The 16,915-nt window shown below is 57.1% G+C and overlaps 5 protein-coding genes across 5 annotated transcripts; 2 read left to right on the top strand and 3 right to left on the bottom strand.

Moving 5' to 3' along the window:
- Positions 1-109: 109 nt before the first annotated feature.
- PHYSODRAFT_493982 (hypothetical protein) lies at positions 110-4,168 on the top strand (the record flags this gene model as incomplete). The annotated part of the gene is made up of 2 exons (XM_009525978.1): positions 110-2,210; positions 2,331-4,168. 2 exons carry the CDS (start codon positions 110-112, stop codon positions 4,166-4,168), a joined length of 3,939 nt encoding a protein of 1,312 aa, XP_009524273.1.
- Positions 4,169-4,266: 98 nt separating this feature from the next.
- Positions 4,267-5,878, bottom strand: PHYSODRAFT_329487 (hypothetical protein; the record flags this gene model as incomplete). Its single annotated transcript, XM_009525977.1, has 4 exons — positions 4,267-5,127; positions 5,174-5,464; positions 5,532-5,645; positions 5,714-5,878. The coding sequence occupies 4 exons, from the start codon at positions 5,876-5,878 to the stop codon at positions 4,267-4,269; spliced, it is 1,431 nt and encodes a 476-aa protein (XP_009524272.1).
- Positions 5,879-6,216: 338 nt separating this feature from the next.
- Positions 6,217-7,068, bottom strand: PHYSODRAFT_488426 (hypothetical protein; the record flags this gene model as incomplete). The annotated part of the gene is made up of 1 exon (XM_009525976.1): positions 6,217-7,068. The coding sequence occupies one exon, from the start codon at positions 7,066-7,068 to the stop codon at positions 6,217-6,219; it is 852 nt and encodes a 283-aa protein (XP_009524271.1).
- Positions 7,069-8,264: 1,196 nt separating this feature from the next.
- On the top strand, positions 8,265-11,118 carry PHYSODRAFT_247392 (hypothetical protein; the record flags this gene model as incomplete). The annotated part of the gene is made up of 2 exons (XM_009525975.1): positions 8,265-9,762; positions 9,822-11,118. Coding segments are annotated over 2 exons (2,795 nt in total), but the record flags the coding sequence as incomplete, so codon positions are not given.
- Positions 11,119-16,589: 5,471 nt separating this feature from the next.
- PHYSODRAFT_299235 (hypothetical protein) lies at positions 16,590-16,913 on the bottom strand (the record flags this gene model as incomplete). The annotated part of the gene is made up of 1 exon (XM_009525974.1): positions 16,590-16,913. The coding sequence occupies one exon, from the start codon at positions 16,911-16,913 to the stop codon at positions 16,590-16,592; it is 324 nt and encodes a 107-aa protein (XP_009524269.1).
- Positions 16,914-16,915: the final 2 nt, after the last annotated feature.

Genomic DNA, 16,915 nt, shown 5'->3' with positions numbered 1-16,915 from the left:
TCATTTCGCCAGAGGACACTCATCGGCCAGCCACGTTCGACAAGCCGACCCCATCATCGAGCATTCCGTTCATTCCTCGATTTGCGGCGGCCTCGTCACTTGCGGAGCAATGGACGACAGGGACTCGAGCTACGCGGAGGCGCCGGCCACGCCGCGGGCCAAGCTGCCGGAGGCGTCGAAGCCGTTCAGCCTGCAGCCCAATCCGCTGGCCAAGGCATCACTGCCGTCCATCATCATGGCCCAGTGGATCCAGCCCATGGTGTCGCTCGGAGCTCGCCGCGTGCTGGAGAAGGAGGACGTGTGGCCAATTTGCACGAGCGACGCGTGTGCGTCGCTGGAGCAGCGCTTCCGTCAAGTGTACGACCCGAGTCGGCGACACCTGTTTAATGTGTCGCCGCTGGCCGCGGCGTATGCCCGAACATTCCAAGTGGAGCTCGCGTTCGTGCTCATGAGCTGCGTACTGTACGTGGTCGCGCTGGCCTTGCAGTCGTACGTGGCCCAGGCCATCCTGCAGTTCCTGAACGATGAGGAGAATCTGTTCCACATCTCGAGCGGCTACTGGTTGATGGCCATGATGACTCTCAGCTCGCTCGTGGCCGTGTGTGCTCTCAACTACGTCTTCTTCTCGGCCTCGCGCATCGGGGCCAACATGCGCTCGCTCACCATGTCGCTGATCTTTGACAAGGCGCTGAAGCTCTCGAGCGCTGCACGGCAGGACTACACGACGGGCGAAGTGCTGACGCTCATGAGCGTGGACACGGAGCGCGTGTTCCTGCTGATGATCCAGGGCCCGTGGCTGTTCATGGGCCCGCTGTCGTTCATCATCTCGGCCGTCCTCATTGGCATCCTCTTCGACTTCTACTCGGCCCTTGGCGCAGCGGTCGTGCTCGTGGTGGTGATGCTCATCTCGGCCCGACAGGGCCGTCGCATTGCTGGCTTCCAGAAGAAGCTGCTCAAGGTCATCGATGAGCGCGTGAAGGTGACGTCCGAAGCGCTACAAGGCATTCGCGTCATGAAGTTTTACGCGTGGGAAGACTCCCTGGCACAGCGCGTCGAGAAGCTCCGCGTGAAGGAGGTGGGCCTGCTCCGCAAGTTTCACATGTACCAGGTGATCAACACGGTGATGCTGTTCCTCACTCCGAGCTTCGTCTCCGGCGTGACATTGGGCATCTACGTGCTCATTCACCACACCATCAGTGTTGTTGAGGCCTTCACACTCGTGGCCATGGTCAATATCTGTAGAACGGCGCTGAATCAGCTCCCCCAGGCAGTCGCTGGTATTTCCAAGGCCAAGATCTCGTATGCACGCTTGGACGCCTTCCTCACTAGCGACGAAGTTGCAGCTCGGCCACTTCTTCTGGCCGAGGAAGGGACGACCACGCCTACGAACAAATCTCCTCTGCTTGCCGACAATATTATGGTTTCTGGGGCCTCGATCGGCCGCGGGTATATCTCAATTCGTGATGCGAGCTTCGAGTGGCCCACGACTTCACAAGCTGAAGTCGTTGTTGTAACGCCAGCTACCGAGGCACATGAAGGCGAAAGCCAGGGCCCAGAAATGCCAACTGTGACCGCTGACAGTCCAGGCTTCAAGCTCGAAGGGGTCAACCTAGAGGTTGAGCGTGGTTCACTAGTGATGATCGTCGGTAAGGTTGGTTCCGGAAAGTCTAGCCTCCTGAACGCGCTTCTCGGCGAGATGTCGCGCACGTCCGGCGTGCTTGAGATTGGCGGACGAGTCTCTTATGTAAGCCAAGACACGTGGATCCGCAACGCCACTCTGCGTGATAACATTCTGTTCGAGGAGGCGTACGACGCGGAGCGGTACGCGCAGGTGCTGGACGCTTCCCAACTAGCGATGGACCTGAAGTCCCTACCGAACGGAGACTCGACGGAGATCGGTGAGCGTGGCATTAATTTGAGTGGCGGCCAGAAGGCTCGAGTGGCGATTGCTCGTGCGATGTATCGTTCCAGTACGGATGTGTTGATTCTGGACGATCCGTTGAGCGCTGTTGACCCGCATGTAGCTCGATCGATCTTCGACAAGTGCATCGTTGGCTTGGCCGCCGGCCAGACTCGATTGTTGGTGGTTAATAGCCATTACCATCTACTCGCTTATGCTGACAAGGTCATCGTTATGAGCGACGGTGCGATTGTCGGCCATGACTCGTACGGAAAGGTTTTGGCACAGTTCCCGCATCTTGCGATGGAAAGTACCACTACCAAGAGCTCAGTGCAGGCCGAAGACCGTGACGACGATGAAATCGACGCCCCACTACCAGCTAACGACAAGGTCCATGAACAAGTGGAGGCCGTTCAGACTGAAAGCGAAGAGAAGAAGGACGCAGCCTCTAACGCTTCGGCCGGACGCTTGATTCGCGCTGAGGACCGAGTGAAGGGTACTGTTGGATCGCACGTTTACAAGGCATACTTTGACGAGACTGGCGTGAATGGCTGGGTGGTGGTGCTAGTGATCAGTATCTTGTACGGCGTCGGTCAAGGCGCACGAACAGTGGTTGACTGGTGGCCCGGCCATTGGGCTCGTAACATGCATCGACGCGGAGTGGACCCAGCGTATTCCGGAACGACTTTCGGAATGTGGTACCTCGGCCTCATCGTGCTCTGCTCGATCCTCACATTGATTCGTGGAGTCACGATGATTGAGAGCTGTATGCGGTCATCTCAGCACATGCACGATGAACTGTTCCGACGCGTGCTGCGCGCTCCAGTGACGCGCTACTTCGACGTGACTCCGATCGGACAGATCCTGAATCGGTTCTCGAACGACTTGGATCAAATGGACACGACACTGCCTCTGGAGTATCAGCTCTTCTTCCAGAATGTGTCGATGGCTCTCGGCTCGCTGGTGGTCTCCGCTTTTGCGTCTTACTGGATCGGAGTGTCGTACATCCCCCTCATGGTACTCTTCGTTATGACGGGCCAGTACTTCAAGAAGACTTCGCGCGAGCTCAAGCGACTCGAAGGCATCACGCGAACTCCCGTGTACAACTTGTTCAGCGAAACTCTGTCGGGACTGCCCACCATCCGAGCCTTCCGTATGGAGGAGCAGTTCTCCGCGCGCAACCGCCAAGTCGTGGATACGAACGCAAACATGTACCTCACGTACTGGTCTGCTAGCCGGTGGCTCGCGACGCGGTTGGATCTCATGTCTGTGGTGATCATCTTTGTTGTCACGCTTTATCTCGTGTCCACGCGTGGCGAAATCGGCTCGATGACGTCGGGCCTCTCGCTCACGTACGCGCTGATGCTGACCTCGGTGATTCAGTGGGTCATGCGCTCCGTGGACCGTGTCGATAATGCCACGACTAGTGTTGAGCGTCTGCTGTTCTTCCGCGAGATCGAGCGCGAGGAAGATGGCGGTAAGCGAGTCGCTGAACTTGTCAACTCGAATAGTTCAGAGACCCATTCGTGGCCATCGCAAGGAGCAGTTCGATTTGAAGGCCTGTGCCTCCGATACCGACCGGAACTCCCGCTCGTGCTCAAGGGCGTCGACATGGACGTCGCCGCCGGAGAGAAAGTCGGCATCTGCGGACGCACGGGCGCCGGCAAGTCCTCGCTCATGGTCGCGCTCTTCCGCATCTGCGACTTCGACAGCGGTCGCGTGCTCATCGACGACGTGGACATCTCGAGCGTGAACCTGCGCGAGCTGCGCCGCAGCCTGGCCATCATCCCGCAGGACCCCGTGCTGTTCAGCGGCCCGCTGCGAGAGAACCTGGACCCGTTCCACGAGTACGCGGACGAGCGCATCTGGCGCGTGCTGCAGCAGGTGCACATGGCCGAGAGTCTGCGTCGCTGGGGCGCGGGCCTCGACTTCGAGGTGGCCGAGGGCGGAGACAACCTGTCGGTGGGCCAGCGTCAGCTGATCTGCATCGGCCGCGCGCTGCTCAAGGACAGCAAGGTCGTTGTGCTGGACGAGGCCACGGCCAACGTCGACACGGCCACGGACGCGCTCATCCAGACGACCATCCAGGACACGTTCCAGGCCAAGACGGTGCTCATCATCGCGCACCGTATCCACACCATCATGCACTGCGACAAGATCGCGGTGATGGATGCGGGCCGCGTGGCCGAGTTCGGCTCTCCATCGGAGTTGCTGGCGAGGCCGCAGTCGGTGTTCGCGAGCCTTGCAAAGAAGTCAACGTCGGAGTGAGTTTGGTGAATCTGAGAAATGGGCTTGGTTTTCGGTTCATCGTGAAAGGCGTTGTTAACGTTTGTTTGTTGGCTCCCGAAATTACCCTTTATTCTCTCTTAGAGATTGGTACGAGCTCGCGCGTCGTCCGCTATGCAGTCCCAATCCCAGTAGCGCTTCATGAGCACAGCCATCGTGCTTAAGGCCAGGAAATTTCCCAAGGTCATGCCAATCCATAGGCCTATGACGCCGAGGTCACACTGGAGAGCTAACAGTGCACCGAACGGAACACCGAAGATGTAGTACGCCACCGCGTTGGCAATGGCAGCATCGCGTTGCTTGCCCGCACCTCGAAACACGCCTTGGGTCACAGCATTCAGTCCATCCACGATCTTCTGGGGTGAAATGATCGCCATCACATGAGAAGCCAGGTCGGCACTTTTGCCTTTGTCGAGGAAAAGCAGCGGGATATAATCACTTAGCCCGAAGATGAGCCCCGTGAAGAACAGCGTCAGAGCCAACGTGATGGTAAGCGCGACGGTGCGAGCCAACTTGGCAGTTTTCGGCTTGTCAGCTCCAAGACAATTTCCAACTCGAATGTTGGCAGCGACGGACAGACCCGCAAACGTTGTGTACACGAGCAGATCGACATTGACCAGGACGGAATGAGCCGCGACAGCAACAACGCTGTCCGGTAACAAGCCAGCGAGGATGGAGAGCGCCTCAAACGCCCACATATCCATCGCAAGCATGAGCATCCCTGGGACTCCAAGGCGCAAGAAGAGGCCGACGTAGCCCATGGCAGCCTTGAGATCCCAGGGTTGACACCACCACTGCCTCAAGTGGTGCGGTCTCCACATGAAATACGGCACCAGCAGCAGCGGCAGAACAAAGTTGCCCAGACTCCGGCCCATAGCGATGCCATTGAAGCCGGTAGGCCAGGCCGTACCCCGCAGCGACATTGACGACGTTCCCGATCGCTGCAATGGTGACGAGTGGAGTCATAATGTGTTGGGTCTGTAGCACCTTGCGCAGGAGCTCGTAGAGGAAAAGACACGGCACACCAGGCAGCATCCAGCGAGAGAATTGTCCAGCCAAGTGCGCGACCTCGGCGTCCTGGCCCAGCCCCTTCAGAATGGGCTCGGTGAAGGAGTTGATAAAGAGCATCGGCACGTGGATTACAGTGAGGACCACGACTCCGGTCTGGAAGTAGACGCCAATCTTCTCAAAGCGTTTGGCCCCGTAGGCTTGCGAAGAAAGCGTATCCAACGCCGAGGCGAGGCCCAATCCGACTGAAAGCGAGGTGATGTTCAGCAACTGCATGCAATGCGAAACAATGTTAGTCTAATTCCTGAAAAAGGGCATCCCAATGCAACTGCGGTACTATGATGGAGAAGGTTGCGGCGTCGATGTAATGCTGCGACAATGGCGAATCGATGTTGCCGGCGAGGATGATCGACATAAAGCCCGGTAGAAACTCCAAGAACGTCGTGATCATCTGCAGCAAAGTAGAGCACGAGTCGGTGAGCTTACTATCGAAAGTTGCCCATTCAACAACCTGCTTACGACGGGGCCAACGAGCTTGAGCAGAGTCTTGACTTCCTCGACGGTTTGTGGAGTAGGCTCATCGTTTCGATGGAAGTCGCGCTCGGGTAGAGGTGAAGGTGTGGAGATTCTCGCGAAGGACTCGCCCAGATCACTTTTGTCGTGATGTGAAAGTTGGAGACTCATCTGCGCCTTAGGACGCAAAATCGGTTGTGAGACGAAAGCATTCTAAGGTACATTTTGGTATGAGTCACGCGTTCAAATGAAACCTCGCTTGGTTGCAGACACGTGGTAATCAAGATTTGTCCGGCGACGATTTCGTTGCGATGTTAAAGCCCCGATCACCATACACTGTACGAAAAAGTCGTCTACAGCTTCCACGCATCTATACGTATCTTCTTGGATGCCCCCGCAATAAACAGCGAGTGGAGTACCGCATCCACGCATCATTGGTGAGGCCAACCCAAACTTCACTCTGTTTCATCAGAGCGACTCGTTTACACGCCCACGTCATAGTCTGTAGGCTACAGCGGCTTGGTGGCCATGACGAAGAAGCGCTTGAGGTTGAAGATCGTGTTGCCGTCGCTCTGCTTCGGGTACGCGGCGGCGATCATCTCACGGTACGTTTGCTCGAACTGCGAGGCCTCCGTCGAGGGCTCCCCCAACGCCTCCATGTACGGCCTCAACGCTGTGGACCCTGTGAAGTCGGCCACCGGGTTGTCGCCCTCGAGCACCTGCGCGTACACCGCGGCCCACATGTCGAGCCCCACGCCGGCGTCGACAGCCTTGAACAGCTCGTAGTAGAAGCTCGGGTCCTTCTCGCACGTGACCCACCGCACGCCAGCGACGCGCGCACTCAGTCCCAGCTCTTCGGCCGCGTCGACCATGCGCTGATGGCTGGGCTGCAGCCGCGTGTCCGGGATCTGGAAGGCCAGCACACCTCCAGGCTTGAGGAAGGAGTACAGTCGCGGCAGAATCTGCTCGTGCTCCTTGGCGTTCACCCACTGCAGGGCCGCGTTGGAGAAGATGAGGTCCACGGGTCGCTCAGGCTCATATGTCTCGAAGTCGCCCTGCACGTAGGCGAAGCGTTGAGTGTCGAGCGCCTCGTTCTCCTTGTGCTCGCGCTGCGCGACCTCGAGCATCGACGCCGACGAGTCCACGAACGTCACGTTGGCGTTCGGCCATCGCTTCAGGAAGGACGGGGCCATGTTGCCCGTTCCGGCGCCGAGGTCGATGATCTCCACTGAGGCATCGGAGCTGGGTAGATCGGACACTCGGGCCAGCAGCTCTAGCGCCGGACGCAGACGCTGGCGCTGGAACTTGAGGTACTTCTGCGGCTGCCAGGTCTGCGTGGCGCGCGCGACGTGCTGGGCCATTGCCATCGCGTCGTGATGTAGTTGGTGAGGTGGGGAAGAGGTGAATCGACAAATGCGTTGCGTGAACTTCGACGTCGACCACCGCGGAATAAATGCTCGTACATCAGCTCATTGGGCTGATGTACAGCTTTACAGCTTGGCGCGTGGATCCCTTCGGCCAATCAGATACCGTATAGGGCTAACTCGCTATGACGTGATTGTATTGTGCTTTTCAGTTGTTTTGGCAAATCGGACGTGTAAAACAGCTACCTACAAAGATGGGGCTAGGTTATCGGAGCAGATTAGCAGGCCCCTCGTAGGGAATTAGGACCAAGAATTGCTAGTCCGATGGAAGCACTTGCGCAGGTCCTACAAACAGCCGAAAGCCCGAATGTCGCCCATTTTCACGGCATTCACGAAGGACTCCTACCAAGTCTTGTGGCAGGACTTTCATACGAGCTGACTCTAATACGGTGTATGTCAAACGCAGAATAAACCTATGAAAACACGATGCAGTCGATACGTTAAACACTCCAGTCGTCGCCATTCGCCTTCGCGGGTTCCGGCATTGCTTGCTTCCCCAAACAAAGATTGCTTGACTTGGACTCCAACCGGAGTCCATTGAACGGAGAGACTCCATGAGACCACTCATCGGACTCGTCCGAGATTTGCATCTCAGATTTAGAGACCACCAACCTCAGATTAACTGACCTCCAAAGTCCAACGTAGGACTCGGCAAAATGACCGAAAGGCACAATACACACAACGGAGCAGGCATGCCGAAAATACGATATATATCTATTTTTCTCAAGTTAACGAAATACGTATTTGTTTGTATACCAAGAAGAGAAGAAATAAATATCTGAAGACCCGGTGCTGACGCAGTAAATTATTCAGTAAATTGCTGCACCTTCATGGGTTCTTACTAACACTGCCCACGGTCGCCACATCCGTGTTAAGGTTGCTGAACAACATCATTTTAGCATAAAGGGAAAATTTGATGGCGTTAACACAATGAAAATTAGGGGGGAAAACTTCTCAATCATGAAGGATATATTCAACCGCAGAAATAAAATCTAGAAGTTTTGATCTAAAGCTGGAATAAATACCGGATAAACCAAGGAGGTATACCTACAATAAATATTGATTCCGAAAATACAAATATATTTCCGGGCGTATTTATTTTTCGGGATCCCTGCCTGTACGTGGCGCTGGCCATGCAATCCTTCGTGGCCCAAGCGTTGCTCCAGTTCCTGAACGACCGAGAGAACCTCTTCGGAGTCTCCAACGGCTACTGGCTGGCGGCGATGATGACCGCCAGCTCGATCGTCGCGGTGTGCACCGTCAACTACGTTTTCTTCACGACTTCGAGGATCGGCGCCAACATTCGGTCGCTAACGATGACGCTCGTCTTCGACAAGGCCTTACGCCTATCGAGTGCTTCAAGACAAGAGTACACACTCATGAGTGTGGACGCCGAGCGAGTCTTCACTGCTACGCTACAGAGTCCGTGGCACGTTATGGGCCCACTGGCTTTTGTCGTATCAATTGTGATGATTGGAGTGCTACTGGACGCGTACTCGGCGTTGGCGGGTGCGGTGGTGCTGGTTGTGGTAATGTGGATCACAGTCAAGCAGGGAGATCGTATTGCGCACTTACAGCGGAGGCTGCTGGAAGTCATTGAGAAGAGGGTCAAGGTCACGTCGGAAGCTCTTCAGGGCATCCGGGTCATGAAATACTACGCGTGGGAAGAACCGTTGGCCCAGCGCGTGGAGAAACTACGCGCTCGAGAGGTGGGCTTCCTGCGCAAATTCCACTCGTTCCAGGTGGTCAACACGGTCATGTTGTTCCTCACGCCGACGTACCTCTCAGGAGTGACGATGGGCTTGTACATGCTCATTCGGAACTATGTCACGGTCATCCAAGCTTTCACGCTCATTGCAATGGTCAACATTTGTCGTACGGCTCTGAACCAACTGCCCCAAGCGATCGGGGGATACTCCAAGGCCAAGATCTCGTTCGCGCGTATTGATCAGTACCTCGGAGCAGATGAAATTGCGGCCCAATACCTCATTCCGGCGCCTTCGTCACAGCCCTGCGGTGTCGATCGAGCTGTCGGTAGCGGGGTTATCTCGATTCGCGACGCTAGCTTCCGCTGGCCGGGTGCTTCGCCTGTGGAAAGCGTTGTTGTGGTTACCCCATCGATGGACGACGCACATGACGATGAAGTGGACAAGGCAATCGAAATCTTGGGCGTTCAAGATCCACAACAACCAAGCAGCCCAAGCGACTCGCTAGGCTTTAGGCTCGAAGGCGTCAACTTGGAGATTGAGCGCGGTTCACTAGTAATGTTCGTTGGTAAGGTGGGATCGGGCAAATCGAGTCTCGTGAACGCCATCCTCGGAGAAATGCCGCGAACTTCCGGCGTCCTGGAAGTCGGTGGGCGAGTGGCCTATGTCAGTCAAGACACCTGGATCCGCAACGCTACTCTCCGCGACAACATCCTCTTCGAGCAAGAGTACAACGAGGAGCGCTACGCACAAGTGCTGGATGCGTCGCAATTGGCCATGGATCTGCGGGCGCTACCCAACGGAGACGCAACGGAGATCGGTGAGCGTGGCATCAATCTGAGTGGAGGCCAGAAGGCTCGCGTGGCGATCGCGCGCGCGATGTATCGTTCTGGGACGGACGTGTTGGTTCTGGATGATCCGCTGAGTGAGTTGACCCGCATGTGGCTCATGCGATTTTCGACAAGTGCATCGTTGGTTTGGCAGCGGGCCAGACGCGGTTGCTGGTTTTGAATAGCCACTACGACTTGCTACCACACGCCGACTACGTCGTGGTTATGCAAGACGGTTTGATCGCATCGCAAGGATCGTATTCAGACGTGCTGGAGGCTTTCCCGAGTCTTGATGCACAGTTGAACTCGGCTGGTGTCGGTGAGTCTGGTGGGTTTCTTGAAGCCGCTGATACTCTGGAAGCCGTGTCTGTAAGTGCCGACGAGCTCACAAGTGAGGAGGAAATCGAAAGCGTGACTGAAGCGAGTGAATTCGAGCCCGCCGGACGATTAATTCACGATGAAGATCGAGTTCGAGGGTCTGTAGGAGGCCACGTGTACAAGACGTACTTCGACGAGTCTGGATTCAATGGAATTCTCGTTGCACTCGTGCTCAGCTTGGCGTACTGCGTGAGCCAAGCTGTACGAACCGTCGTCGACTGGTGGCCCGGCCACTGGGCACGAAACATGACTCGCTTCGGCGTCGATCCGTCTTACTCTGGAACCACATTCGGCATGTGGTACTTAGGGCTGATTGTGCTTTGTTCGGTCCTGACAATGGCGCGCGCGCTCACTCTGATCGCTTCGTGCATGCGTACGTCGCAGCGCCTGCACGACCAACTATTTCGCCGCGTGTTGGCGGCCCCGGTGACTCGATATTTCGATGTGACTCCAGTTGGCCGAATCCTCAACCGTTTCTCCAACGATCTGGACCAAATGGACGCCGTCCTCCCTGAAGAATACCAGCTCCTGTTCCAGAATGTGTCGATGGTGGTGGGCACTCTGGTTGTGTCAGCCTTCGCGTCCTACTGGATCGCTGTTCTGTACATTCCTCTCGTCGTCGTCTTCGAGTTCATGGGGGATCACTTCAAGAAGTCGCTCAAGCGGCTCGAAGGTATCACTCGGACGCCTGTTTACAACTTATTCAGCGAAACGCTGTCGGGTCTGGCCACGATTCGGGCCTTCAAGATGGAGCGCGCGTTCTCGGCTCGCAATCGGCAGGTTGTGGACCGGAACGGCAGTGTCTTCTTGAGCTACTGGGGCGCGGGCCGCTGGCTCGCTTGTCGTCTCGATCTGCTATCAGTGGTGATCATTTTTTCAGTCACCACGTATCTGGTGTCGGCCCGAGGCAAAGTGGGCGATCTCACGTCAGGAATTTCGCTAACATACTCGCTGATGCTCACGTCAGTCGTCCAATGGGTCATGCGGTCTGTTGACCGTACTGACAACGCCATGACGAGCGTCGAGCGTTTGCTACACTTCCGAGACATTGAAACTGAGGCCAACGATGGTGAAACGGTCTCTGACCTGGCCGGCTCGAGCTCCAACGCAGAGGGTTCACCGTGGCCGTCACAGGGTGCGATTCGCTTTGAAGGCCTGTGCCTCCGATACCGACCGGAACTCCCGCTCGTGCTCAAGGGCGTCGACATGGACGTCGCCGCCGGAGAGAAGGTCGGCATCTGCGGACGCACGGGCGCCGGCAAGTCCTCGCTCATAGTCGCGCTCTTCCGCATCTGCGACTTCGACAGCGGTCGCGTGCTCATCGACGACGTGGACATCTCGAGCGTGAACCTGCGCGAGCTGCGCCGCAGCCTGGCCATCATCCCGCAGGACCCCGTGCTGTTCAGCGGCCCGCTGCGAGAGAACCTGGACCCGTTCCACGAGTACGCGGACGAGCGCATCTGGCGCGTGCTGCAGCAGGTGCACATGGCCGAGAGTCTGCGTCGCTGGGGCGCGGGCCTCGACTTCGAGGTGGCCGAGGGCGGAGACAACCTGTCGGTGGGCCAGCGTCAGCTGATCTGCATCGGCCGCGCGCTGCTCAAGGACAGCAAGGTCGTTGTGCTGGACGAGGCCACGGCCAACGTCGACACGGCCACGGACGCGCTCATCCAGTCGACCATCCAGGACACGTTCCAGGCCAAGACGGTGCTCATCATCGCGCACCGCATCAACACCATCATGCACTGCGACAAGATCGCGGTGATGGATGCGGGCCGCGTGGCCGAGTTCGGCTCTCCTTTGGAGCTGCTAGCGAGGCCGCAGTCGGTGTTCCGCTGCGTTGGCCAAGCGATCGGGCACGGCGTAAGATGCTGGTGAAAAACTTGTCAGTGCGTTGTGAAGAGTAGCGATGTGCTTGAGAGTGCTGATAATAGCGCGGCTACACAAGCTATATATGGCAAAGAAGTCAAACTTCTTGAGCTTCATACGCTTTCATTGCCTCTGTGTAGACGCAATGCTCTGTCGTGCTACTTACCAAGTGACCGCGCAGATGCCTCATCCATGACATGATCGTCAACACATCGATAGGATGACCGAGGAATTGATGAACGGAGTGCAAAGGTAGGGCGCATTATAATCGTTTCAAGTGATAACCTGTGTTCATCTCATCAAATGCTGCGAGACAGGCTACTCATGCTGCCCAACAGCCTGCACACGGTGTGTCTGTGGTCCCCTCTCATTTGACAGAGCAGACCACTCAGTTCCGAATTTTCGTTTCACAACAAGCACTCGTCAACAGGTCGCTGACCCCAAGGAGGTTCCTCCCCGAGCTACTGCCATGAACCAGGCCCACTACGTCGAGGCACCCGATGCCCATGACTCAGCAAAACCATCGGCCACCCCTTTCAGTCAGCTACCGAATCCCCTAGCCAAGGCTTCGCTACCGTCGGTCGTCTTCGCTCAATGGATCCAGCCCATGATTTCGCTGGGCTCTCGCCGTGTGCTCGAGATCGAGGACATGTGGCCCGTGTGTCCTAGTGATGAGTCCGAGTCTCTGGAGAAGCGCTTCCGTCAAATGTACGAGCCGCACCGTCGATACATGTTTGGCTTGTCCCCGGTCTTTATGGCGTACGTGAAGGTGTTCAAGGCGGACCTCGCTGTTGTGCTTGCTGGGTGCGTCGTGTACGTGCTGGCGCTTGGACTTCAAACGTACGTGACGAGGGCTCTGCTCGAGTTCCTGAATGGGGAGGAGAACGTGTTTCACATTGAGAGCGGCTACTGGCTCATGGTGATGATGACGGGCAGTTCGTTCGTGGCTGTGTGCGTGCTGAACTACCTCTTCTTCGTCGACTCGCGCATTGGGTCCAACATGCGCACGCTCACAATGTCGCTCGTATACGACAACGCGCTGAAGTTGTCCAGTGCAGCCCGACACGACCGGCGAGATTTTGACTCTCATGAGCGTGGACACGGAGCGTGTCTTCACTGCCATGGTGCAGGCCGTGGCTCGTTATGGGACCTCTGGCGTTCGTTGTATCGTGCGTGTTGATCGCGTGTTGATCGGCTTCCTCTTCGACTTCTACGCCGCGCTTGCAGGTGCGGTCGTGCTTACCGCCGTTATGGTCATTTCCGTTCAACAAGGAGACCGCATTGCTGAGCTTCAAAGGCACTTGCTGCGAGTCATTGATGAACGCGTGAAGGTGACGTCCGAGGCGCTGCAGGGCATCCGCGTCATGAAATTCTATGCGTGGGAAGACTCGCTGGCCCAGCACGTGGAGAAGCTCCGAGTCCGAGAAGTGGGTCTGCTGCGCAAGTTCCACTCGTACCAGGTGATCAACACGGTCATGCTGTTCATCACGCCGACCTTCCTTTCGGGCGCTACACTGGGCGTGTACGTGTTGATTCGGCACACGATCACGGTGGTGGAGGCGTTCACGCTTGTGGCCATGGTCAATATCATTCGAGCTCCGCTCAGCCAACTGCCGCAAGCTGTCGCCGGTCTGTCGAAAGCCAAGATCGCTTACAGCCGCATCGATGCGTTCCTTGCCAGCGGTGAGGTTCCCTCGAAGTCAACTTTGCTCACAGCTTCAACTGAGAAGAGAGACAGCGCCGATGAATAAGGCACCGCTTCTTTCAGCCGATGATGCAGAAGAACGCGCTGCAGTCCGTCGTGGATACATCTGCATCCAAGACGGAACCTTTGAATGGCCAGCGAACATGACCGGTGGCGATATCGTTGTGGTAACACCAGCTGAAGACGACGAGATTGCGGACGAATATCAAGGGAAGGCTGTTTCAACAACCAGTGACAGCCCCGACGACCGGAGTGCCGGTAATGGCGGCTTCGAGCTAAACAACATCAACGTCCACATCGAAAGTGGCTCGCTAGTGATGATCGTTGGCAAGGTTGGATCGGGTAAGTCTAGTCTCGTGAACGCCATTCTCGGAGAAATGCCGCGGACGTCAGGCGTTCTTCAAGTCGGTGGACGCGTAGCTAACGTCAGCCAAGACACCTGGATCCGCAACGCTACACTGCGTGACAACATCCTCTTCGAGCAGGAGTACAACGAGGAGCGCTACGCACAAGTGCTGGATGCGTCGCAATTGGCCATGGATCTGAGAGCTCTTCCCAACGGAGACGCAACGGAGATCGGTGAGCGTGGCATCAATCTGAGTGGAGGCCAGAAGGCTCGCGTGGCGATCGCGCGCGCGATGTATCGTTCTGGGACGGACGTGTTGGTTCTGGATGATCCGCTGAGTGCAGTTGACCCGCATGTGGCTCATGCGATTTTCGACAAGTGCATCGTTGGTTTGGCAGCGGGCCAGACGCGGTTGTTGGTTTTGAATAGCCACTACGACTTACTACCACACGCGGACTACGTCGTGGTTATGTAAGACGGGGCAATCGCATCGCAGGGATCGTATGAAGAAGTTTTAGTCCAGTTCCCGCAGTTGACGATGGACCTTGTCAACGTTAGTAGTGATGGCAACGACACTGAAGTTACTGCCGGGCCAGATTCAACTACCAAGGCGCACGCGTCGGCGGATGATCAATCCAACGAAGCTACCGGTGAAGGTGAAGTGAAGGGTGAGACGGCGGAAGGAGAGACACATAAGTCGTCGGGACGGCTAATCCGAGCTGAGGATCGTGTGAAAGGCAAAGTTGGTGGGCACGTGTACAAGACCTACTTCAATGAGACCGGATTTAATGGGTTGGTTGTCATGGCCGTCATCATTGCTGCCTATCTCGCCGGCCAAGCTGCTCGTACTATTGTCGATTGGTGGCCGGGTCATTGGGCTCGCAACATGCCGCGCCGGGGTGTGGATCCGTCGTACTCGGGAACAACCTTCGGCATGTGGTATCTCGGCTTCCTCGTCCTTTGCACGGTGCTGTCCTTCGGTCGTGCGCTGATGATCATCGAGTCATGCGTTCTCTCGTCGCAGAATATGCACGACGAGCTGTTCCGACGGGTGTTGCGAGCTCCGGTGACGAGGTACTTTGACGTGACGCCCATGGGGCAGATCTTAAACCGCTTCTCGAATGACTTGGACCAAATGGACACGATGCTGCCGCAGGTACCAGTTGCTGCTCCAGAATGTGTCTTTGGCTTTTGGTGCGCTTGCAGTGTCGGCCTTTGCTTGGTACTGGATCGCGTTGACGTACATCCCGATCTTCTTCATCTTCCTCTACATCGGCCAATACTTCAAGAAGTCTTCCAGCGAGATCAAGCGGCTCGAGGGGGTGACGCGGACGCCCGTGTACAACCTCTTCAGCGAAACCTTATCGGGTCTGTCTACCATTCGAGCCTTCCGCATGGAGGACAGCTTCATCGAGCAGAATCGGCGTGTGGTCGACGCCAACTCCAATCTCTACTTCACCTACTGGGCTGCGAGTCGCTGGCTGGCAACGCGGCTGGACTTGCTGTCGGTGCTCATTATCTTCGTCGCCACGCTTTATCTCGTTGCTACCGCCGGGTCGGTCGGCTCGCTGACCTCAGGGCTCTCGCTCACGTACTCCCTGATGTTGACCTCAATGGTGCAGTGGGTCATGCGCTCGGTTGACCGCACCGATAACGCCATGACCAGTCCTACACTTCCGTACGATCGAAAACGAGGATTCTACCGGCAAAACCATCCGTGAACTGACATCCAATGATCACCGAGCAGATGAGAAGGCAACTCTGTCGTGGCCGTCGCGTGGCACGATTCGGTTTGACGGCCTGTGCCTCCGATACCGACCCGAACTCCCGCTCGTGCTCAAGGGCGTCGACATGGACGTCGCCGCCGGAGAGAAGGTCGGCATCTGCGGACGCACGGGCGCCGGCAAGTCCTCGCTCATGGTCGCGCTCTTCCGCATCTGCGACTTCGACAGCGGCCCCGTGCTCATCGACGACGTGGACATCTCGAGCGTGAACCTGCGCGAGCTGCGCCGCAGCCTGGCCATCATCCCGCAGGACCCCGTGCTGTTCAGCGGCCCGCTGCGAGAGAACCTGGACCCGTTCCACGAGTACGCGGACGAGCGCATCTGGCGCGTGCTGCAGCAGGTGCACATGGCCGAGAGTCTGCGTCGCTGGGGCGCGGGCCTCGACTTCGAGGTGGCCGAGGGCGGAGACAACCTGTCGGTGGGCCAGTGCCAGCTGATCTGCATCGGCCGCGCGCTGCTCAAGGACATGTGCTGGACGAGGCCACGGCCAACGTCGACACGGCCACGGACGCGCTCATCCAGTCGACTATCCAGGACACGTTCCAGGCCAAGACGGTGCTCATCATCGCGCACCGCATCAACACCATCATGCACTGCGACAAGATCGCGGTGATGGATGCGGGCCGCGTGGCCGAGTTCGGCTCTCCTTTGGAGCTGCTAGCGAGGCCGCAGTCGGTGTTCCGCTGCGTTGGCCAAGCGATCGGGCACGGCGTAAAACTTGTGAAAACTACATGTTCATGTGGCCAAGTACTAGTTGGTTTGATTGTTGGAGTTAACGTGCAATGAAAGGCTGACCTTACATGAATGACACCGCCTTCCTGGCTCCTTAGGGTTCCTCCGCGGCTAAGTGGAGATGGAATACGTCTTGGCGTTGCCTCGGGTGATGTCGGACGTCTTGTACAACTTGCCGTCGATAGTTATCGTGTTGGACTCACTGGGGTCGACGACGTTGAACACCGTGTTCCCGATCGCCATTGTTCCCGACTCTTGCAACGAGCCGCTGCCGGTGTCCAGACTGCCGCTGAGGCTCGAGTGCATCGGGCACGGCGCGGCTGCGGTCTCCTCAACGGTCGGTCTCAAATTTCGAGACGCCTGGAGGGGTGCCGAGCTGCCACCCGCGACCGCGAGGGCCACAACAATACAGACGACCATGAAAAGTTTGGTCATCG

Source organism: Phytophthora sojae (assembly GCF_000149755.1).
Source record: "Phytophthora sojae unplaced genomic scaffold PHYSOscaffold_3, whole genome shotgun sequence".
In the NCBI taxonomy this organism is placed as follows: domain Eukaryota; phylum Oomycota; class Peronosporomycetes; order Peronosporales; family Peronosporaceae; genus Phytophthora; species Phytophthora sojae.
Note: the sequence above shows the minus strand (reverse complement) of the source record. Positions and strands in the feature narration are given on the sequence as shown.